A 24,094-nucleotide genomic window follows, 5' to 3' on the forward strand; every position below is an offset into this window, starting at 1 on the left:
AGCTGGGACAGAGATACTGTCCAAAGGCTGTTTTATTTTTGTTTTTTTCTCACAGAATTATTCCACACTGTTAGGTAGCTGGGATTCCAGTCTGTATTCATAGACTTTATAGACAGTTTGTGGCATCCTTATGTTGTTTGCTGGATGCACTGGGTAAAACACTGGTTTGTAACTTGAGAAAAATGGATTCACATGATTATCTGTCACAGCCTTTCATCTGATAATGAGAAAATGTCTCAGACTTTTAATGTTTCAGCTCCCACGTTTCAAAGCAGTGTGGGGGAACACTTCCCTAGTCTGGTAGCATGACACAAGGAGAGAGACATTAAAAGCTTTGAAGTGGACAGATATTTCCATGAATGCATGCAATTGAAAAAAAAAAAAAAAGAGAAAAAAAAATGATAAAACTGTAACCTTTTAGACAAGCAAATGTCAGCATAATTGATACATACCATCTGGAAAAAATGCTGAATAAATAATGTGAAAATCCACAGTAACAAATACAGGCATAAATCTGGGAAATACAAGGAAACCTTATTATGCTAGATAAAGGGAAATATTCAGCACTGAACTACAGAGGTCATCCCAGAGCAGTGGAAACATTATCTTATCTTTGCTTGATTTTTAATTATATCTAGCTGGCCAGGGCTATAGGGTGCAGAAGAGAATTTTAATGCTTTGCACTGCAGTTTAAGTAGTGGTAGCAAACCCCATGGATTTAATCTCTAATCTCTTCCTCTACGTATCTGTTTAAAGACTTCATCAGTTAAGTCATTCATTCTCTATGCTCGTTACAGTATTTCCACTACAAAGCACCAATTAGACACTCTTTTAACAGAAAGAGTTGATATTCTTCTAAAGAGAAAAAAAAACAATTAAAAAAACTATGCATAGACCCCACTGCAGAATAAAATCCACTCGTTATTATGGTGACAAAACAGAGGATCTATTGTAAAGAAACAAAATGAAATGCAGAGGAACTTCATGTTTTCAACTTTCCATTATGAGCTCTCTGGTTTGAATGCAAATAAAATACAATATTTGTTACATGGTATTTTCAGTTCTACATGGAACTTTACTCCCCAGTGGCAACATCCTGGAAAACCATCTTCCTTTTCTGTGGAATGGGAGAGAGAGAGCCATTTTGAATGGCTACTTTTCAAACGTGAATACAATTAACTGAAAGGGGATAAAAGCTTTAGGAATAGATGAATGTAGCTGAATTCCACCAGTCAAACCTGTCATGAGACTAATCAGTGTGGATTTAAAGTATCTGTCATTTTCCTGCACTGAACAGGTTCTGAATAAAATTTCTTGGGAACCAAAGCTGCACTTAATTATATGATGCAAGTGATAATCTTTCATCTTCTGATAATCAACATTTAAGTCACTAAAAACCAATATTAGCTAAGTGTCTTTAAAAGGACTTTTTTAAAATGGAAAACTTGAAAAACACTCCAAAATTAGTGAAAATCCATCTCAGTCTGAAAGAAATCATAACTCCATGCAGAACTGTTCAAGTAAATTCTGTACTGAAGTCTTGACCAGAGTGTCTTGAATAATTTTTCTGAAAACATATCAAATTAATTTCCAGGAATCAGTGGTTTTAATAACCCAATAGATTTCATGCTCAAATAAGTAAGAGTATATTGTGTTTTTAAAAGGTTTGCTTTTTAAAAAGCCTTTTGGAGTTTGGCAGTTTCTCTTTTGCTCTTTACAACTTTGGTTTATGATGGCAGGGAACTTCTGAGAAAGTAATGTCCTACAAAAAATTTAGAGGAATCAGAGACTAAGGAGCTCTTATCTGGAATCACTTCCTTTTTATGTCGTGACTAATTCTCTGATCAGCAGGGGTTTTGTGGATTTTTTTCCCCCATTGTGCTTTCCTAGGGCTGGTAGATTAACTGTCTGAGTACTCTTTAATCTTGAAAGAATATTTCACACTTTTTAAAGAAGAACCATCCTTTACATAATTTCCTTTAGATTAATTATTTGCACCCTCAATGACTCAGATGCAAATAAGTTCCAGTGATGACAACAGGTGAAAGTAGTCAAACTTCACACAGAAAATTATATAGAAAAAAATACTCTATCATAAATAATATGAAAAGTTTAAAATCAAGAGCCAAAAAAGTGCAGAAAATGCAGAGAAATTTACTCTAGAATATCTTCTTTCACCTACTTCCATACAGTCAAGACAAATGCACTCTCTATAATATTATACTGGAAGTGATTATTGAACATATTTATTCAAGACTTAGCTGAATGTCCAGGGCTTGACAATTTGAAATCCATTGAGATGTCTAGCAATTTACCAAAATATATGTAAAAGGAGAGGTCAAAAGCCCCAGCTCATCAAATCTTAGACCAACTTTCTGGACTGATTACCAGGTAAAAAACAAGACCGTCTGTTTTAAACTTGTATTTAATACTCCACCAATAAACTAACTGATAAGCATACAGAAAGAACTACTTTTTGCAAACTGGAATACTTAAACTTTTGTTTGATCAAATTCTGTACATGTGTTAGCCATTAGACTCAAAATTTGGACTAGTGCTATGACCAGCCAGTTATTCACAAAATTCTACTCCCTTCACATTCCCGTCCCTACCGTAAAGCAGGTTAGATTCAGTTACAAAAATAAACTGTAGAGCCTGTCCTTTTAAATATAAATTAAAGTACATTTGAATTCACAACATACTAAAATCTAGTCTTCTAACACAATAGCAACAAAAGCACTCTATTAAACAGCATTACCTCCCTGTGAATCAAAATCTCTTTCAGCATATGTTGTTCAAAGTCCAAAGGGCAGTCTTCTACTTACACCCCTACTGATTTTTCACAGCAACTTCCAGAAGTGAGCAAAACCCTCCAATAAAATAACAGTTAGCCAAGTTTACCAAGGTCATTTGTATGGAGGTAGCATCAGTTGTAAAATGACAGACTCTAAAAAGAATCCCAAACTCTACTCTTCCTTGGCATCCAAATTGTGTTACTAACCTTCTATAAGAATTTTAAGAGAAAAAAAGTTGCAATAACGTGCTCTTGTTCCAGGTATTTCTGAACAGGGAAATACTTCAGAAAACACTGACAAGACCTGAGAAAGGATTACTGAAAACGTGACCAGAATAAAGGATACTTTTTAAGAAGAAGAGCTTTGACAAACAGCAAGCATTCCTCAAACAAAATATTAATTATAAATTCTGGAATGAAAAGAATACTAACATATTGAATACTTATAATGGAAAATGCTAAGAAGAATTCATGCTGCACTTCATGGCATGGAAAGCATTTCAAGAAAATGCCCCTATGCAGAAACTAGTACACCATAAAATACCAGTGCTTCATTAGCATCAACTTATCTGGCATAACAAAAATTAAGCCATGAATGCAACAAAGCTAATTCAGGGCTGAGGTGGATTCTCCAGACTGTAAGAGTCTTAATTCATGTTACGGAATTTTACCAGTGTCCCAAACAAGTTTATGCAAGTTTTATTACTGCTCTTTTAAGTTTTCTAGTTTTAGTTTGTATTCTTTTTTTGTCCTCATCTTCTTGGTCACACATTTCGCACTTCAAAGCTTTTATTTACTTCAATGCAATTCTATGCTGCAATAGTTTTAGCAATTTTATTTCTTCATTTATTCATCAGACACAATCTTATAGTTAACTATCTCTACTAACTAGCTATATGAGTGTGCTGTTTCTCCCTTGCTTTGTCTCCTCTTTAATTTGGGAGTTTATAGGGATCCTAAAGCAATATTCTATTCCCTCATCCCTGGAAGTGTTCCAAGAAAATGCAAATATGGTGCTTAGGGAGATGGTTCAGTGGTGGGTCTGTTAGATTAATGGTTGGACTCAATTATAACAGAGGTTGTTTCCAATCTTAATGATTCTATCATTCATTGGTTTTTCACCAAGATAAGCGTTAGCAAAAATGTTTGTTTCTTGATACTTCGTAAGGCACAGTGACCACTAATATTTTAGTCACTGTTAGTTGATGACTAGATATAATTCTAAAACTCAGTTTCTAAAACTCATCTGATTTTCTTTCATCTGAAGGAAAACTATTTACATACCTAATTTTTAATCAACAGCCACAATAATAAAATGAGTAAGCATTAAAATTTCACCTGAGCATTAGTTCTATTTAGATGTAGGCAGAGCTTTCCATGATGGCCACTTTGGGGGTTGCTATCACCTCCTTGATCTTGCATCATTTGTATTTTCTGAATCTTTTTGATTTTTCTGATTGAGAATGTAATGGTAGTGTGTTTATGATACAGCAACTTGAAACTAATGAATGATAACCTCGAGTTTTCCTTCCCAAGTGTAAAAACATCTTAATACAAATACAGTTCTCAAATAAAATAGCCATTCTGTCCTCCCTGTTTAAGGCACATGTGAAGTTTAACTCCTGGAATTCTACTAAATCTGGGAAAATTGCTATCCTGTCAACATTACCTTTCATTGCTTATCCCCGAGGTGCTTCTCTTGTTTGTTTTGTTTTAACCTTTCCAGTGGGTAGGTGTATATTTGGATTACTCCTGACATTTTAGTAATTACTTAAGTTTTCACTGACACAGATTTTCCTACTAACATGAAAATATAACTGTGGTCACACATTTCTTGGTTGATCTGGCTTGTAAGTACTAAAATATAAATCACCTTGCATCGTACTATTTTCAACCTGAGTGAAACAAATAAATCCTGGAAATTTTTACACTGAGAACTGCATGGATAATGAAAAATGTTTCACACAAGTACCATTTCCAGTTTTAAATGGATTTACTTCAGTTTCGTTCAGCCTGCTTTCTAGCTCACATTCAGCAAAGATTTTAGTAAATAGAGTGACAGAATATCCTAAAACTTAATCATTCTGCTGCTGGTATTAGTGATAGTTGCAGAAAATAAATTCTGTTTTTTCAAGCCCATTTGTGGCAGAAATACAAATCTAAGGAGCTGTTCTTCTCTGAAATATAGTAAATATAATATCTAACTCTTTTGTTACTCAAATTACAAAGAAAATTACTAGAAATTCATGTGAGTATTAGAAATAATTCAGTCATTAACTAAATACATTGAAATACAGAAATTAATATATAGGTATGAAGACATAAACAAAGGACAAAGACAAGACAGGGGTGTTTAATGCATTCATTCCCTCTGTCTTCAACATGGAGGATGGACCAAGAGGGTCTCAGTGTCCTGAGCTGGAGAACAATGACTGTGAGAATGATCAGCTCCCAATGGATCCTGAACTTTTGTGGGATCTGCTGTTCCAGCTGGATACCTACAAATCTATGGGACCTGATGGTATTCATCCAGATTCCTCAAAGAGCTAGCTGATGACACTGCAAAGCCTCTCTGGATGATTTTTGAGTGGTCTTAGGAATCCAGAGAGGTTGACTTCCAGTTGACTGGAAGCTAGCTAACATTGTCCCAGTTTTCAAAAGCGCAAGAAGGAGGACCCTAGAAACTACATGTCTCTCAGTCTCACTTCAGTGTCTGGTAAAATCATGGAAAATATTATTCTGGGATACTGAGATATTGAAAAATGCCTGGAAGGCAATGCAGCCAGTCACAGCCAGCATGGTTTCGCAAGGGGAAAATCCTGCTTGTCAAACATGATCCCCTTCTACAACACGGTAACCCACCTCGTTGATATAGAAAAGCAAGGAAATGTATTCTTTTCGGACTCCAGCAAAGCTTTTGATACTGTCTCCCACATACCCTTCTGGATAAAACATCCAGCTCATACCTGGATAACTGTGTTATGTGATGGGTGAGCAACACCCTCATGAGTTGGGCACAACAGGTTATAGCGAATGGGTGACATCACACTGGTGTCCTGTCACTAGCAGAGTTCCACAGGGCTCCATCCTCAGCCCTGTGCTCGTCAATATCTTCATTTATGACTTGGATGTAGGACTCAAATGAATACTAAGTTTGCCAAGGACACCAAATTGGGAGGAGCCGTCAACTCCCTCAATGGCAGAGGGACTTTGACAAAGTAGAGGGTTGGGCAATCACCAGCCATATGAAGTTTAACAAGGGTCAGTGCTGGATTCTGCACTTGGGATGGGGCAGCCCTGGCTGTGTGCATAGACTGGGGAATGAGAGGCTGGAGAGCAGCCCCATGGAAAGGGACCTCAGGGTTCTGGTCAATGGCAACTTGAACAAGAGTCAGCAGTGCCCTGGCAGCCAGGAGGGCCAAAATTGTCCTGGAGTGCATCAGGCACAGCATCACAGCCAGGCAAGGGAGGGGATTGTCCTGCCATGCTCTGCACTGCCGTGCTCTGCAGGGTTCTCAACTTGAACCCTGTGTGCAGTTTTGGGCACCACAATATAAAAGAGATATTGAGTTAGTAAAGAACATCCAAAGAAAGGAGTGACATGAGAATGGGGAAGGGTCTGGAGCCCCTTATGAAGAGAGGCTGAAGTCACTTGGTTTTTCAGCCTAGAAAACCAGAAACTGAGGAGAGACCTCATTTTGGTCTTCAACATCCTCACAAGAGGAAGTGGAGTGACAGCCACTGATCTCTTCTCCCTGGTGACCAGTGACAGGACTTGAGGAAATGGCATAAAGCTGATACAGAGAAAGTTTAGGCTGGATATCAGAAAAGGTTTTTCACCCAAGGGGTGGTTGAGCACTGGAACAGCCTCCCCAGGGAAGTGGTCACAGCACCAAGCCTGACAGAGCTCAGAAAGTGTTTGGACAATGCTCTCAGGCACCGTGTTTGTGTCTTGTGCAGGGCCAGAAATTGAACTCAATGATCCTGGTGAGTTCCTTCCAACTCAGGACATTCTATGGTTCTATGATTCCATGAACTACAGGAAAAAAAACCATTCCCATTCATTATTATCTATGACAAACTACTAAATCAAGGAAGAAACTGAAGAATATTATTACGTGTGCTTGAACAAACTTGAACAAACGAATTATCTTTCCAATGTCACAGTTTGAAACAGAATCAGTATCTTAATTCACAGCCTCCTGTGACAGCCACCAGACAGAACTACTAGCAAAATGTTCAAGGTCATTTACTTAATTGTACTTATAATATGGGCATTAGCTCAAATGATTATGCAGAAAATTATTGCTTATGTTCCCAAATTATCATTTGCTCTGTTGAAAAGTTGTGTAGAGCAGAGAAGTAATTTCTGTGTCTGTGTGCCTCCTTCTATAAATAAATGTCTGCATTTCAGTTGCAACACAGTAAATCATCACATAAGTACAATTAAGCAGAAGCACTGAATGGTTTGTCTCAGAATGGAAAAGTACTTCCTAAGAAAATCTTTTACAGAGAGCAGATTCAGGTAGGAGTCTGACTTCACAGATTTCACAATTTTGTGTCTTGCAGGCTGACAAGGATACACAATGACCATCCTATTTAATTTAATCATCCTTTTTATTAAATGGGTCTACCTTTTTTTTTTTTTTTTTTTTTTCCTTAACCTAAAAGAAATCAGAAGCAAAATAAGAGGAAAAACTTGTTTACTGTGCAGGTGAATGAGCACAAGAATTTGCTCAGAGATGCTGTGGAGTCTTCCTCTCTGGAGATATTCAAGAACTATCTGGATGCAATCCTGTGCCATGAGCTCTAGGATGAACCTGACTGAGCAGGGAAGTAAAACCAGATGACACACTGTGGTCCTTCCTAACCAATTCTGTGATTCTGTGAAAATATATTTTTTAAGAATTTCTGTACTGAGCTTGAGTACACAAACTTTCTTATTATAAATAAAGCCATTATCTTGAAGATAAATCAAATTATGTCAATAAGGTATATTAATGCCAGAACTCACTTATTAAAAATATTAAGCATAAAAATCATTTTATTACAGATAACTGTTTTATCTCAAAATTGGCTCTCTTAACAAGATTTAGCAAAAGAGTCTTCTGAAATGTTTTCTCACCAAAAATCCTGACCAAATCATTTGCCATATGGAGACTGTCTTACTGTCTTTAAAATTCAGAAAGGTAGCTCAGAGGCTTTACAATTTCCCATGGCATGGTTACAATTGTTGGCTGGTATCCTGGTATGTACGTATGGGAGATGAACTGATGCACATTTTCATGTACTGCTTAAACATTTTTTAAAAAGGAAGATAATATATTTCAATTTACACAGAACTACTCCAAACCTGAATTGGTAGAGTCAGGGCTACTTGTCATATAAGGATTTAAGTAGATTCCTCTAGGTGTGTTGAGCGATTGATCATGTCTAGTCTTTAAAAAGACATAGATTAACTCAACTGTACTCTCTGGGGCCTAATGCTTTGGCAGACTGATGATGCTGCAACAAGCTCAGACATAAGACAATTGCCTCTATCTCTTTGTTTCTCTTTTTTTTTTTTTTTTTCCTTCACAAGCATATCAGCATTTACATGCTAAGTAATGTACAGTAATTTCACGAATACAAGCCGCAGCAAGAAGACTAAAATTTTGGTGGAAACCCGGAAATGCGGCCAATATTCCGGTGCGGCTAATCTATGGACAAAAATGTGATATCTGCCCTTACCTAGTATCATGCTGGTCCAGTCCCGAGCCAAAACAGTCTGAAATCCATGGTTTCCCGTTGTTCCGACGATGAACCAATCAGAGAACAGCTTATTGTCTGCCTGTGGATGGCGGCATTACTGAGGGGCGGGGGTTGTTATCGGGGTGAGTTACCTCGGCAGTTCGATAAAAGTGTGTGATATTTCTCTGTACTTTTTAAAGTGTTTTCAGTCTTGTGCGGCTACGGGGCTGGCTGGGCTCGCAGGGAGAGGGCTGGGGGAGCCTCTCTCCCCTCAGGGAGAGGGGTAGAACGGCCACTCGGCTCGCAGGGAGAGGGCTACAACGGCCGCTCCCCCCGCCGGCTGCGAGGGCTACAACGGCCGCTCCCCCCCGCGGGCTGCGAGGGCTACAACGGCCGCTCCCCCCGTGGGCTGCGAGGGCTACAACGGCCGCTCCCCCCGTGGGCTGCGAGGGCTAAAACGGCCGCTCCGCCCGCGGGTTGCGAGGGCTACAACGGCCGCTCCCCCCGTGGGCTGCGAGGGCTACAACGGCCGCTTCCCCCCGCCCGGCTGCGAGGGCTACAACGGCCGCTTCCCCCGTGGGCTGCGAGGGCTACAACGGCCGCTTCCCCCCGCGGGCTGCGAGGGCTACAACGGCCGCTTCCCCCCGCCCGGCTGCGAGGGCTACAACGGCCGCTTCCCCCGTGGGCTGCGAGGGCTACAACGGCCGCTTCCCCCCGCCCGGCTGCGAGGGCTACAACGGCCGCTTCCCCCCGCCTGGCTGCGGGGGCTACAATGGCCCCTCCCCCCGCGGGCTGCGAGGGCTACAACGGCCGCTCCTGTGCCAGCACGGAGATGTGGCTCCGCTCGGAGCTCAGCTGCCTGCCTTCGTGGCTAAGTGGCTGTTTAAAGGCAACACGGATCCATTGGGAATGCTCGCAAAATGACCACACTATTGTTCCTGTCTTTTTCGGCTTGTAAATAAAGGGTGTGTCTTTTTTCACTTGGAAACAATGTTTCCGAGGTCGGCAGTAAGCCAGTAAGCCCCGGCAATCCCGCGATTGTGTTACTAAATGACGACTTTGTGAAAGTTCGCTGCAAACTAAAGTGCGGCTAATATTCCGGGTGCGGCTTATCTATTAACAAAGGCAACAATGTTGCCAACACACCAGCAGTGCGGCTTATATTCCGTGCGGCTTGTATTCGTGAATTTACTGTACTACTAATAATCTATCCTTTTCTCACAGACTTAATGTGACCAGGTGTAAGTTTGGAAGGGACCTTTAAAAATCCTTCAGTCCCCTGCCATGGGAATGGATGTTTTTCTCTAGATTTTTCAAAGTCTTATCCAGCATGGCCTTGAACACTTCCAAGGATGGGGTATACACAAATTCTCTGGCTGATCTGTTTCAGTGTCTTGCAATCCCCATTGTAAACATTTTCTTCCTTATGTTCAATCTAACCTTGCCTTCTTTCAGTTTAAACCTATTGTTCCTTTTTCTGTCACTACAGGCCCTGGTAAAAAGACCTTCTCTCTCTTTTCCAGGCTGAAATATTCCAACTCTCTCAGCCTGTCTCCAGAGGACAGATGTTCTACCCCATTGACAGTTTTCATGGTCCTCCTCTGGACCTGCTCTAACAGGTCCATGCCTTGCTTGTACTGAGGGCCACAGAACTCCTCTGTTGATCCAACTAAATAAAGGATGAAATTTTTATCACTGTCTTCTTATTCAAACAGTCTGTGATAACTGGCACATTCTGGTATCTTGTATAAACTCCGAGCAAGACAGCTTGATCATAGGTTCTATACAGATCAATGAGATGATGCAGAGAGGCAAACTCACATAGCCAGATGGGTTACACAGTTGGGGTGAGCTCTAAGAAAGATGCATGTGAAAATCAGTTAGAACAGTGCTGCACAAACCATATCATTCAGAAATTCATGTGAATGCACTCAATTTATAAAACTGGTGCTCTTCCCCATTCACTTATCATAGTTGCAGGCCATTTAAATCTAACTTTTTGTTTAGCTCATGCATTTTATACTCATGCTTCATCTTAAGCCACAGAATAGTTTTGGGATGGAACATTTAACCCCTTTTCTTTAAAAGATGCTTGAATTTTGCACTTTTATTTCCAGGTCTTTTGTACTGGTCCAAGTATCAGAAATGAAAGGAAGCTCCAGTTCACATGACTCCCAGTGTTGTAACTTCAAAATATTTAAGGTTTTCAACATACTTTTCAATGACGATAGTAAACTTTTTGGAATATATTAAATTGTGTGCATGCATAAAAGCATTGCACATGTGGATACACATTTTCTGTATATAGGAGATCACAGACACAGATACAAATGTTAATGTATTTCTCCTAGTGTCACAGGTTTGCAATATGGATGGTAGCACAGGGATAAAGGTAAGAGCTTTCTATATTCTGAGTGACTGCTGGTATATGAGGGAACAGTTAAGAAAGAGACTTTGCAGAAGAGGGTGCATATTCAGTGGAGTTAACAGAGGCAAGGGGTAATGACTTCAAACTGAAAGAGTAAACTGAGAGTAGGTTTAGATTAGACATTAGAAAATCTTCTTCACTGTGAGGCTGGTGAGACACTAGAACACGTGGTCCAGAGAAGTGTGTATGCCCCATTCCCAGGAGGGTTCAAGACCATGTTGGAATGCAGTTTAAAGCAATCTGGTCTATTGAAAGGTGCCCCTGAAAGAGTGGAATCAGGTGATCTTTAAGCTTGCTTCCAAAGGAAACCATTCTATCATTTTAAGATTCCCTTGTTTTCATCTGACATGAAACTATGGTTGTATATGGGCAAAATTTTCAACTCCTGTCTCTGAAACGTATACAAGCTTTATGTGAATTAATAGTCAATTTTGGCAGTAATATTGTTATGAAAATCCAACAAAAGGTGTTCTCAATGATGGTTTTCAGAGTTGCTGTTATTCTTTCTTTGTAGAAGAAAAAAATGGCAAAAACCCCACAAACCCAGAGTATGAAATAAGGATTTAATTATACTGCATTGTGCCAGAGAGTATAGACATATTAAGTTTATGTATAAGGGGAAGCTGAATAAGGAAAGAAATGGATTGAAAATATTAATTAAGGACTAATTCCTTATTTTCATACCGGAGCCCTCAGTCCATTATTTCTTACCATATCATCATACCTCACTTTCAGGTTGGATTATAAATTCTAGGAGGTATGTACATAACAGATAAGCAACAGCAGTTAATAACAATAATGAATAACTATAATGAATCATGCCTCTGTTGGGGAGGTCCAATGTATCAAGGAAAGTTATGGCTAACATTTAGACTAGCTCCAAATTCCCCTAATACTGAAGATTCTTTAATTCCTAAAGCTGACTCCATTTGAAAGTTCATATTGTTGTGCAGCAAATAATCATATCGACTTTTAACTTTTGGAGACTGTTACCAGTTGATTATTGCAGGTGTCCCAAAAGCACAGTAAGCAAATGTAAAATGTTACAGAAGAAAATTAAACCAAGATAAGATTTCTATTTGCTTTATGAGTGATGCAGTTTAGAGCCCTTTTCAGTTAGTTTTTTTCACATGCACATCAAAGTAAGTAAATGAAATTAAATACTCACTCCTGTTATGTAACGAGGTCTATACTGGATCGTTCCAAATAAGCCAAGTATGACTATAATAATGTGTATAAAATTTGCGAGGATGGGTGCCCACTGATAACCAAGGAAGTCAAATATCTGCCTCTCGAGCACAGAAACCTATGATTAAAAAGCAAAAGCATAAATAGATTAGAACAAACCAGAAAACACATATGAAGATATTTCCCCTTCCCATATCCAAGACAATTTCTCTGAGTTAAAAAAATACCTGCAAGCCATAAAATGAGCGTGAAATGTTTCAACTTCTTGTTTTAATGAAAACTGCACTTCTCACTGGATACTGAGTTATATTCTACCAAGATACAAAATTAGAATGCAGGACAAGAAAGACAAATCACTTTCTTATATACACCAGCAAATGTTACAATGTTTTAGGGTATCAGTGCTGAAAATATGGGATAAGTTTATGAGTTCTTCTCAGCTACATTGCTTCCATTCACAACACCGTTCTTTAGCCTGGTCCTGTCTCTTCCATGATTTCTCTGCATTTTGATTTTTATCTCTTCTCTCTATCCCAGCTGTTCTGTCAGTAGGCTTTTACCTGTAACCAATTACGTACAACTTTTTGACCTGGTTTTGCTGGTAATGACTCTAATTTACCTTCCTCCACTGTCACAAACATCAGCAGAAGTATAAACTCCCCTAAGATTCTAGATAAAGAATTTTAAAAATCAATTGAGGAACCATCCCAGGCTAATGATTACTGTTTATAAGCAATACCATTCCAAACAGTTAGATCAGATATTAGAAAAAACACCTAACAGTATCAGTAGAAATAATTTCATAATTCCAATAGCAGGTATCCCATAACTGGTCTTTTGACATTATGTAAAAATACAGTTCTGTAGCCCAGCCCATAGGTAGAATGACATGTTTTGATAAAAATAATATTTATGTTAATATTAGAAGGCAATGTAATGGTGAAATGAATTTAGACAGAAAGATCAAGGAGTTTCTTTGACAGCATTTCAGCAATTTTACTAACTGGAATGGTGAATCAATGAACTTCATGAAAATGTGAATAATGAAAATAAAATAAAAATAGAATTATTATTTATAATAATTAAGATAATAGCAATATAACCATCACATCCAAAAAAAAAGAAGAGAAAGAGAAAGAGAAAGAGAAAGAGAAAGAGAAAGAGAAAGAGAAAGAGAAAGAGAAAGAGAAAGAAGAGCAGGTTGTTGTTTCTTGATTAAGTTTCATGAAATAACAGGTGACTACTGAGTTTATGCTATGCTGTGGATGAACTGAATTAGGTTTATGTGCCAACCACTCTGTTCATTTAAAAAAAATCCCTTTTGAGATCAAGTACCAAATGAGTAATTAACTACTGCTCTTGTATGATAGAGCTATGGGACAATTTTTCAATTTTCATGCCACAGTCAACTATCACATCAACACTTTCTTTTTGAAATCAAGTAAGAAAATTTTTATTAAAAGAAAGCCTACATTTACATCGGCATTGCAAATGTAAAAAGGCTCTTAATTATATACTATGTACTGACACTTGTTGAACTTTAAGATGGAGACTGCCAAAATAGTCCTGGGAAAGTTTGTCAGTCATGTAATTTCAAATTTGAGTGTTCAGGTTTCATGTCAAACATCGAATTTCTCTTTTCAACAAAGACCCCTTTCACACAAGGCATCCTGCTTATAACCAGTCTTAGTATTTTGACTACCATTTTATTTTACATATTTATTGAAAGAAATTCTGTTCTTACATTATCCAAAATCTTTCTGAATTGATTTGTGGTATCCTACAACTCTCCCTAGAAGACTTGTTACACCTAAATGCTGTTAAACAGGTAACAAAGAGAAAATGCCCCCTAAGAGCACAGAGCTCTTATTTTCATCAGATAAACAAAGAGTAAATGAGAACAGCAAAGCAGTAGCAAAAATAGTATATAGAGTGTACTCGCTTCTAGTTTAGTAAAAGTAGAGATTCAGCAAGCAAAAAAACAATACACGGGAAGATTCAAATCGTTCAAACAGCAAATCATCCAGTTAAGTATGCCAATTATAGAGGAAAACTGCAGCATGCTAGTTAATTGTATAAAATGTAGAAAACTTCCTATACCTGACATGACTTTTAGTCTAAAAGGAAAGTGTGCTATCATGCAACAACATGTTTTGTTTTGCTTGTCTTGGTGAAAGATGCAGTTCCACCAAAACTTGCTTATGGGCCTGCATTGGACAAATGTCTATTCTGTGAGAATCTTTCCTTTTCATGTACCAATGTACTCTTTGTTTTTTTCCCATTACTAGCAATTCCTTCAGTACCAAGCAACCACTCTCAGATTTTGTGGTTATGTTGAACTTGGGGTGAGTAAATATCAGAAAGCAGGGCATGCAAGGATGGGGGTAAATACAGAAGAACAAGACAAGCCTGCACCACTTCTGTCCATGTATATCCACCTCTCATTTGCAGACTTGCTGTTATATTTTCTCACATCACTTCAAGGAATCAACTGCGTGTAGGGACAGCCAGATATGTGAAATGGCAGCATTCTGGTTGGGTATGCACAGATGAAATGCTGTGGAAATGCAACTCTTCCTTAGAAGATCACGTTAACATGGCAAGGTGCATTGTGGATTTATCAAATGGAAATTACAGGACAGAACTAGATCCTCCTTCCCACTTCCTGAAGAGGGTGGAGAGAACATAAAACTCATCCACAAATGAACATAAATATAATATAGACTTTCTACATCAGTTACTTAAAAAAAAAATCTAATTTGGTCTGTGTTTCTAAAAGGAGAAAAATGGAAAGTAGGAAAAAGTAGTGACAAAGACTATCAAAAATAGTATTATGTAGCTTCCTCCTCTTCCACAGATGTCAGAATCATAAGAGATTTCCTTACATAGCAAGAGAAAATATAGATTTGATTTTGAAAGCATTTTATACCTTTACTTCAAAATTTTTAGTTAAACAACTGTGCTTCTTCAAATCATACTTACTAGATCAAATGTTTAATGATGTCGCAAGGATATTACAGAGAGAAAGGGAAGAACTGACAAAGAAATATTAATCTTTAAACTCAAGGAATTTTCTTTCTTCTTCCTCAGGTGTTGGTATTGGTATTGGCACGTTTAACATTTTTGTTATTGATGTGGTCAGTGAGGTTTTGCACACCTTCAGTGAGTTTTCTGATTACACCAAACTGTGGGGCACTCGACTTGCTGGAGGGAAGGGATGCCATCCAGAGGAACCTTGGCAGACTTGAGAGGTCCATTTGTGTAAACTTCCTAAATGTCAACAAGACCAAATGCAAGATCCTCCACCAATTTGGGCAATTCCAAGCCCAAATACAGGCTGTGCAGGAGAATGGATTGAGAGCAGCTCTGGATAGACAGACTTGGGTTGTTTGTGGACAAGAAGCAAAACACGAGCAGGCAACGTGCACTCACAGCCCAGAAAGCCAACCCATCCTAGGCTGCAAAAACAGTATGGCCTGCAGGGCAAGGGAAGGAATTCTGTCCTGCTCTGCTCTGGTGAGACCCCACCCGGGGTGCTGCATCCAGCTCTGGGCTCCTCAGTACAAGATGTTGACTGGGTGGAGCAAGTCCACTAAGGCCACTAAATTGGTCACAGGGCTGGAACACCTCTCCTATGAAAAAAGGCTGAGAGACTTGGGACTCTTCAGCCTGGAGAAGAGAAGGCTCCAGGGAGGCCTTAAAGCAGCCCCCCAGTAGCAAAGGGAGGCTTACAAGAAGCCTGGAAAGGGATTTTTTTAACAAGGGCACATAATGACATGACAAAGGGAAATGGCTTTAAGCTGAAAGAGGGTAGGTTTAGTTAGATATTAGGAAGAAACTTTTGTCAGGTTGGTAAGGCATTGGAACATGTTGCCCAGAGCAGTTGTGGGCTCCTCCGTCTCTGGAGGTGTTCAAGGCCAGGCTGGATGGGTCTTTGAGAAACATGGTCTGGTGCAAGGTATCTCTGCCCATGGCAAGGGTGTTGGAACTAGATAATTTTTAAGGTCCCTTCCAACTAAACCATCCTGTGATTCTATGATTCTGGAAAAGAGTTTAAAATGAGAAAAGCAAAAAGGAAAAATGGATGCTTTGGATGAAAAAGTATAGTATGGTTAGAAAATAAAAATATGGTTTAATTCAACTCCACTCTAATAATGCAGTGAACTCAGAATGCGGTGTTACAGACAGTCAGGTTCTAATGCCGAAAAATAAACCCCCACCACATTGTCTTCTTAGGCAGATTATTTTATGTGTTCACTGATAAAATTACAGAAGACTTTATTTAAAGGGAACCATTTCATTAATGCATTATTTTTTTCCAGGCTTCTGCTAAGTGTTGTAAAAATAAATACAAAATAAAATGGACCCACATGCTGTCAATTGGGCACAGCTCAGAAACTTTCTAGATTCTTGTCAGAGGCTGGCTGTTAATAGATTAAGAGTGTTACTGACCTTGAGGGATCTATGAATTGAATTTCCAGAGGAAAATGAAAAACATTTGGAGATGATTCTTAAAGTATATGATTGGACTAGAATTTCAGATAGGAACCACAAAGGAGAAACCAGTCAAAGGATGATTTATAGCAAACTCCAAAATGGAATATGACTAAGTGCCTTTGCTCAGAAAGCTCCTTGAGAAAAAAGTCAACCAGGACTACTTTACAATGATACAGAATCTAAACTTTGCACTGATATAAATTAAAGTATACATGGGCAGACACACACAAGAGGATATGTACAGCCCCTGCCAGCCAAGGTCCTTGGACAGCAAACACAGCACTCAGGCACCCAGCACACCAGGCTGGGGCAGGGTCACACAACTGGTTCAGTGGTGGTAACAGCCTCTCAACAAACTCCAAAGGAAGAAGAATACTAACTTACATCACAGTGCAGGAGAACTAAACAACTGTGGTTTATATCATTGACTGGTGCATGCTAAGAATGAGCTAAAGAAATTAAACTCTAATCACTAACTCATTAAGTCACCTCAGCAAAACTGTGTTGTATCAGATGCCCACACCGTCTAATAATTCACTTCTACTTTTAAGTTAGCTTTTAAGTTTTCAAATGACTTTCAGTTATTGCTCTATGGCACAGAAAATTAAACAGAGTCAAATAAATACAGGCGTTTTTAGACCTTTAGCTTACAAACGATTTATAATGCTAAAGGCTGCCTGCATGACTACAATATCCCCAGCCAACACTTCTCCAGCACTTCCATCATTTTGAGGCAGAATGCATTTATTTGTGCAGTTCCTTAGAGAGGTTCATTTAATTTTTCATCAAAATTTCAGATAGTATCCTGAGATAGAGGGCCCAGTTACTCAGAGAATTCTCCACAGTTGCCGTGCAGAAAAACAGATTAATATTTTGAAAGTCAAATCTATATGAAATACACATACACATCTGCAAGTGTGCATGGGAGTCAAGTCCTTTACTGCAAGGCAGCAGGGCAAATAAAAACAATTTTTTCTTTCACAAGAAAAAAGGTAACACTAAAATGAGGTCCTGTGAAGAGCTGCAGCACATCTCATACAAACTATCAAAACCAGAGCAAGAACAGGTAATTCAAGTTAAAATCAAGAAGGAATTAGTTTCCACTTGTCCATTTGTTCCTCAAAGGAATCACATATATAGTACTAAGCCACCATCCTTAATCCGTTTGATGTTGCTGAGAGAAGGAATAGGCCTTCACCACACTTGATAAGAAGGTAATCATAGTTTTTAAAAATCCTGTGTAGGACCACATTCCTGCATTGTATTGTGTATAAGTGGATTTCTGCTGTGACCTACTAAGGACAACAAACCTCTCCACAGGTACAGAGTGCACTCTTAGTCTCAGCTGCTGCCTTCCATAATTGAGCACAGTAATAATAAAAAAGTGGCAAGTACAAGTTTTCTGCAGTAGGCTTACTGTTATGTAGTAGTGAGAAGCATATCTACACAGCATTGTAGAGATAATTGTGCCTCAAATGGCCATAGTTTTCACTGTACAAGACCAAATTCACTTTTGCTAATATTTAAAACAACAACAAAAATCCAGAATTTATGAGGTATATTATATATGTTTTGAATACAACTGCACACTCAATCCCAATGACTTGATTAGATGGGTTAGAGTCTTAAGTTCATGCTACATTTTAGATCACAGATATTAAAATCAGGGTACAGCAAATTTTGAGCGTATGCATATGTATATGCATTATGACTACAGTTTCTTGTTTCTGGTTGGCCACTAATAGCAGGACTTAGAGATCATTCAGACACATCCTTTTATGTGTCTGAAAGAAAGCTTAAAAAATCCATTTCATGTAAACTCTTCTACCCATAAGACTATCAAGAAATTAGTAGTTCAGCTACAGGATGAACTTTAGTAACAGGTGTTAAAATTTTTAATCTCTGTAATGTATTTCATTTCCTGTTCATGAACCCTTGTAATAACAAGTGTAATTATTTAATAAGATGTATTTGCACTCTGCCAAACCCAGGGAGAGGTGCATAAAAGTGGTTTGCTCTCAGACTAATAAATTGGGTCAAGTTAGGAGGTTGTTTTTACCTTAAAACCAAGATGATGTTATAGCACAAAATACTCAGCTGCCAAGTCCCAGCAAGGAGGTGTAACATGAAGGCTAGCTGTGACTGAGGCCAAAGGAGGGATAATGACAGATGGGTTAGTGACCACCAGTGGGAATTAGTTTAAACACTGCCAACACAGAAGTTTCCTTCCATGTCTTTGGCTGACCCTTATTTCTCCCCCCATCTCTCTCTCAATCTTTCTCTCTTTCTCTTCCCTGTTCACATCCTTCCAAAATGAACATTGAAGCACTGGCACCCACACCTTGTTTTAATGTAGCAAAATTCAATTTTACTGCCCTGATGAGAAAGCTTGAACCAATTCTAAATGTAAAAATGCTTTTGAATTTATATTTAATAATATTTTATAATTGAATAGTCTGAATTAGCCTGCAGTAAAGCCCGAAGGCAAAATCAAGCATTCAGAGATCATTCAGAGAGATTAGACTTATCAAATGCTTTCAAATTGTTTGTCTTTATGGAGATATTTATCAATAAAATAGGTCTTTGTTTCATTAAAAATATACAACTAGTTTCTACACACTAGTTCAAATTAGACTATATTACATTTGTGAACTGAGGAAAGATGTGATAATGCTGTCATGGAATTTAAAAAAGGAAGTATCTCAGGCATCTTCAGGTAGTGAACCTATCTTCTGTGTATGATTCTCAGTCCAGAACAAACTCTGGCTCAATACCTGAGAAAAAAAATTACCCTATAACAACAGCAAAAAAGTAGTCTCCAGTTCTCAGCAGGAAAAGCACACCTGTAAGGAACCTCATTAGCCAAATTATTTTGAGTGGAGTTGGCAGGGATCACTCATTATCTCATCAGGACTGAGTCTCATAATAATAACCAGGCATTTAGTGATTTCACATCAAGTGAAAATAGCCAATGTAGAGTCACTAGTTGTTGTGTCCTGGTGGTTTTACTTGTATGCAGATATATAAGAGTGTCCACAAAGCAAGAGAGAGAATGACATGGTGAGAGAATGACAAGTAGTCCATGTCAGAAATATAAGGCACAAAGGGCTCCTTTGCAATCTCTCATTTCACAACTAAACTGGGATAAGCAGAATGCTGACTTTACTGTCCTCACAGAAATCTCTCCCTTCAGAGGCTTCTACCAGAGTAATCATTATTACTGCACAGAATATTTGAAGCACCTGCCACATTGCCATTCCTTGGCATCACCTGAAAACTGATATTTAAACTATGCAGATCACTTTATGGAAGAAAGATAATTGATATCTGTTATAGACAGAAAAGTTTCTGCCTGTTCTACTTTACCTATTACCTGTGTATAAAGCCACTCATCCTTAGGGAACTCCAAGTACTGTGGAAGGAATCAAGGTATCTTTTCTGCAACATGGCTACCTTAGAGTCAGACTTTTCATTTGGTCTCTACACAGAGTCCAAGGGAGAAGCACAAGGTCTTAAATCTCATCTTCCAGATGTCCAGTGTTCCCAATTCCCAGGTCTAGCACCTTTAAATTCAATGGTAGCTGAGGAAAACCGATTATTGTCTACAATTCAGTTCTAAAAACATACATTTCCATCCAAAGGATCAAGTTTGGGGTTTTTTTGTTTTTTGTGTTTTTTTTGTTTGTTTGTTTGTTTTTTTTAAGAAAAGGTGGCATTTCCATGGGCTAGTTCAATACTTATTTCAACTCAGGAATTGCTGATTAGAACCAGCTAATTTGCATCATATTTCAATATTTCATCATTTTTATTCAATCTTCTTTGGAACATGATTATAAGGGGGAAAATGCAGCATGTGAAGTGCTCTGTGCTGTCGTTGTCATTACAGGAAAATTCCAGCTTATCCCAACTCCCATGGACAGCTAGAGTGAGTCAGACACTGCCCCCATTGAATATTTCATGGAAAACACAAAGAGGTGGATTTTTCCTGATTTTATTTCCTGAACAATTCTTCTGATTTAATATTTATAAATAATAGTTTCCTGATTTTTCCTGAAACAATGTGCTTGAATGAATGGGACCCTAAGCCTTCTGTTTTGAAAAAATACAAAAACTATCACCTGCACCTGGAAACACAGCCTTTGTAATATAAGTAAGCAGTACAGATTATAGTCTCATTCTCTAGTCTTTTCCAACCTTAACACTTCAATAAAATTAAGAAGCAGTCTGATCATTCCTTTTCCTTAGCCACTATGACAAATGCAACGAATACAAAGCTAGCCTGTAATGAGTAATGTACTAATTAGGAGTGCTGAACTCTTTTTAGTAGCCAATTCATGTATGAATACAAGTATTTTCTCCTCTTAATACACTCTTTCTAAAATGTTATCTATTTACATTCAAGCTTTATCAACTTAAAACTAACAAATACAGACAAAGGGACGACCAAGTTCCAACCAGGTGAGTTCCAAAGTCTCTCCTCCCAGTCTGTTATACTGAAAAGTTAGAATGTGAGGGACAAGGAAAAGGGTAGATGCAAAGCTCTGACAAAAGAATAAACACACAAGATGAATGCTTGGTATATTATATAGAGCTAATAGGTGTTAGTCAGACATGAGAATGGTGTAAAAATATACACTTCCATGCAAGTAGATTGCCCATAAAAAAAAAGTATTTGAAATAAAGTTAAAATTTTCAAAAGAAAGGGAGGTACTGGGAAAGAAGCAGAGTGAAGATGGATGTAATTGGCCTGCTTATTTGCATAAAAGTTTATTGCAGTCAAAAACATTTATCTGAGGATAACTTACATCAATTTATTTGAGACTAAAGTCAGATTTTTAATGGTTGTGTATTGAAGGTTAGTGTTATGTCCTGGATTTAACTTGTTTGCTTACCCAAAAAATGCACTCAAGCACAGTGGCACATTCTCAGAAGGTATTTTAATGATGACAATATCGCTAAATACCTAAAATAAGACTTTTTAAACTTTCCTTCTGTTCTTCATATAGTAAAAAACTGATAAAAAATACTATACTTCTCTGTATTGAAAGAAGAATAGCACCCATTTTCTGATACCAGTTGATACCTTAACATTGTGAGGAAAGCTGGAAAGGGCTGCCTAGCAAACCTGCATGGCTGATATGATGGTGTTTGTGGAAGGGTTTTCTTCATAAGGAGAGTCAATCACATACAGTAAACCAAAAAATTGGTTCTTTGTCAGAATTTATCCTCCACCCTTCCACATTTGCCTTCGAATCTTTGTTTTCCCCACCTTTCAATTTGCTTGCTTTAATTCAATGCCCACAGCAGTTCCTCTTGGAAGCAGCAGAAGCTATAATCTAGGGCTGCTGCAAACTCTCCTCCAGCAGAGGCCTATTCCTGCCAATAGCTGTCATCATTCAAGTGGCACTTGCTGGCAAGATAGCACACAGTTGCAGCAATTGCCTTCCACTTTTTCATACCTCATATCCCCAGCTGTTCCAAGGGGGTGATCACCTTGCTGGTTTCATGAGGTCTAGAAAACGCAGCAATAATTATTGTGCTGGCAGTGCTGCTGAAGGCAGCCAGCATCACTAAGGCAGGAATTGGAATGCAGCCCAACCAACACAGCAGAATATACTAATTTGTTGCTCTGAATATTTTGTTGTAAGAAATAATCATGAGGCTTGTGATAGACTATGAAAAGCAAATTACATTGCCTGAGCCAGAGCCTTCTACAGTCCCCAGCAAAAACAAAAAACAAACAAACAAAATAAAAAAATAAAAAAACCCAAAAAAATAAAAAAACCCCAACAACTACAATGAGTCCCAGAAGCAAAACCAACCTGACAATTATGGGTTAGCTGCTTAAATCTAGCCTTTTAAATGCCCTGGCTTGTCAGTAAATTACCTTGGATTCACAAAAAAACACAAACCTCTTCCATATAGTCATGACCCGTAAAAAAGAAAAGTGTTTATAATTGATTTTGCCCAATTATGTGTGCATTACACTAGAAGGGGAAGGCTTACAGTATTCAGTTTAATTTCATATCACATGATACCTTACACAAAATTTTAAAAAAATGTAAGTTAACCTTTCTTCCTATAAATGTATTAGTAAATGTTTTAATGATGTATGTCTATATGACTTTCTAATCCCTGCAAGACAGCAGTTTTTAATATAATTATTTGAAGGTAACTATAGCATCTTTTCCAAAGCAAACTCCTTTTATTAATGGAAAAACAGGAAAAAATAACATCAACATAACACCAAATGCCTGAGCATTTCTTAGTGGTATAGGTGACCTCTCTAGAGATAGGTGACTATCTCTAGGAAAAGATAATCTAATAATATTGTGCTTGCTGCTTCTCTGCTAAGGCAACAGCATACCTTTATGCAACGAATGCAGCACCTGCTGGCTCCTGCTTTGTGCTGCATGGCACTGTTTTGACTGTAGTAAAGGTTTACCCAGTGGTTTGCTTCTAACCTGATGACATACTGATTGGAATTCCATTTACAGTGAAGGTACAGGAAACTGCTGTCCCTGGCAAACAATGCAGTTAGATGGAAAAGGAACTTCGGTTACTGAGATCTGCCTTCTTTCTAAGCAGGAGAAAGTGACTGAAGCAGAATCAACCTCTTTCACCCCTGCTGCTCTGTTACCTCAGCCAAGGAAAGAAAGGATCAATGTCCATTCAAGATGCCCTGATAACAACAGGTAATTCTACATGGGAGAGAAGAAGGAATAGATAAAGCTTATGCACATTTGAGAATATAGGAGAAAAAAAGAGGGGTGATCAAATTTTCCAGTAACATATCTCAATATACAAGGTAAATTATGGTGAAAAATAAATCTTTAGGATAAAGACAACTTTGCTCTCTGAGAAACTAATCAAAGTGGACCCAGATTTCTTAGATTTATGTTGAGAATTGACAATGTCTGTCAGCATAAATAATATTTTTAGGGATGTTCATGTCCTCGCTATGTGAGAAGCTCAGGTAAGATCCGTTGATTTCTGCACAGCTGCTCTCCTTTAGATGGAACTCTCCTGGTGTGGGGAGTGATGCTAAACTGAAGGTCTCTTCCTTCATCCTCTGCCTAGCAGATTTCACTCGACACATAGCTGTAAAACCCTTTGAGCTAAGCAAATAAACCTTCCTCTTGTAAGGATACTATCCTAGAAAAGAAGTTACTGGCCCATCCCAGTCATGACTTCTAAATAGAAAACAGAAGTGAGGTCCAATCTACCTAGTCCAGGACTCTAACTTCTATCTAGATTTTAGGTAATGAATCTCCACCAAACTTCTGGTATACTGAATTCAAGTGTGTGTCACTATAAGCCTCCAGAGGCAAATCTACACTAAGTGCAGATATCTAAGCAAGACAAAATTAATATGATCTATCCATTTAATCTGAAATAACATAATTATTACTAAATTAATCAATATATATGATAGTCCAGGAATAGACTACTGGGGT

The 24,094-nt window shown here is 38.2% G+C and overlaps 1 protein-coding gene across 6 annotated transcripts in view; it reads right to left on the reverse strand.

Moving 5' to 3' along the window:
- NKAIN2 (sodium/potassium transporting ATPase interacting 2) overlaps positions 1 to 24,094 on the reverse strand; it is a 534,629-nt gene that overhangs the window by 280,875 nt on the left and 229,660 nt on the right. For all 6 annotated transcript variants that reach the window (XR_004417342.1, XR_004417341.1, XM_033054574.1 and 3 more), the window contains one exon: positions 12,121 to 12,258. Coding sequence is in view for 4 of the 6 variants with exons in the window: in XM_033054574.1 (XP_032910465.1) it covers positions 12,121 to 12,258 (138 nt within the window). In the remaining 2 variants the exon portion in view is untranslated. The remainder of the gene's footprint in view (positions 1 to 12,120; positions 12,259 to 24,094) is intronic.

Source organism: Catharus ustulatus, chromosome 3 (assembly GCF_009819885.2).
Source record: "Catharus ustulatus isolate bCatUst1 chromosome 3, bCatUst1.pri.v2, whole genome shotgun sequence".
NCBI lineage: Eukaryota > Metazoa > Chordata > Aves > Passeriformes > Turdidae > Catharus > Catharus ustulatus.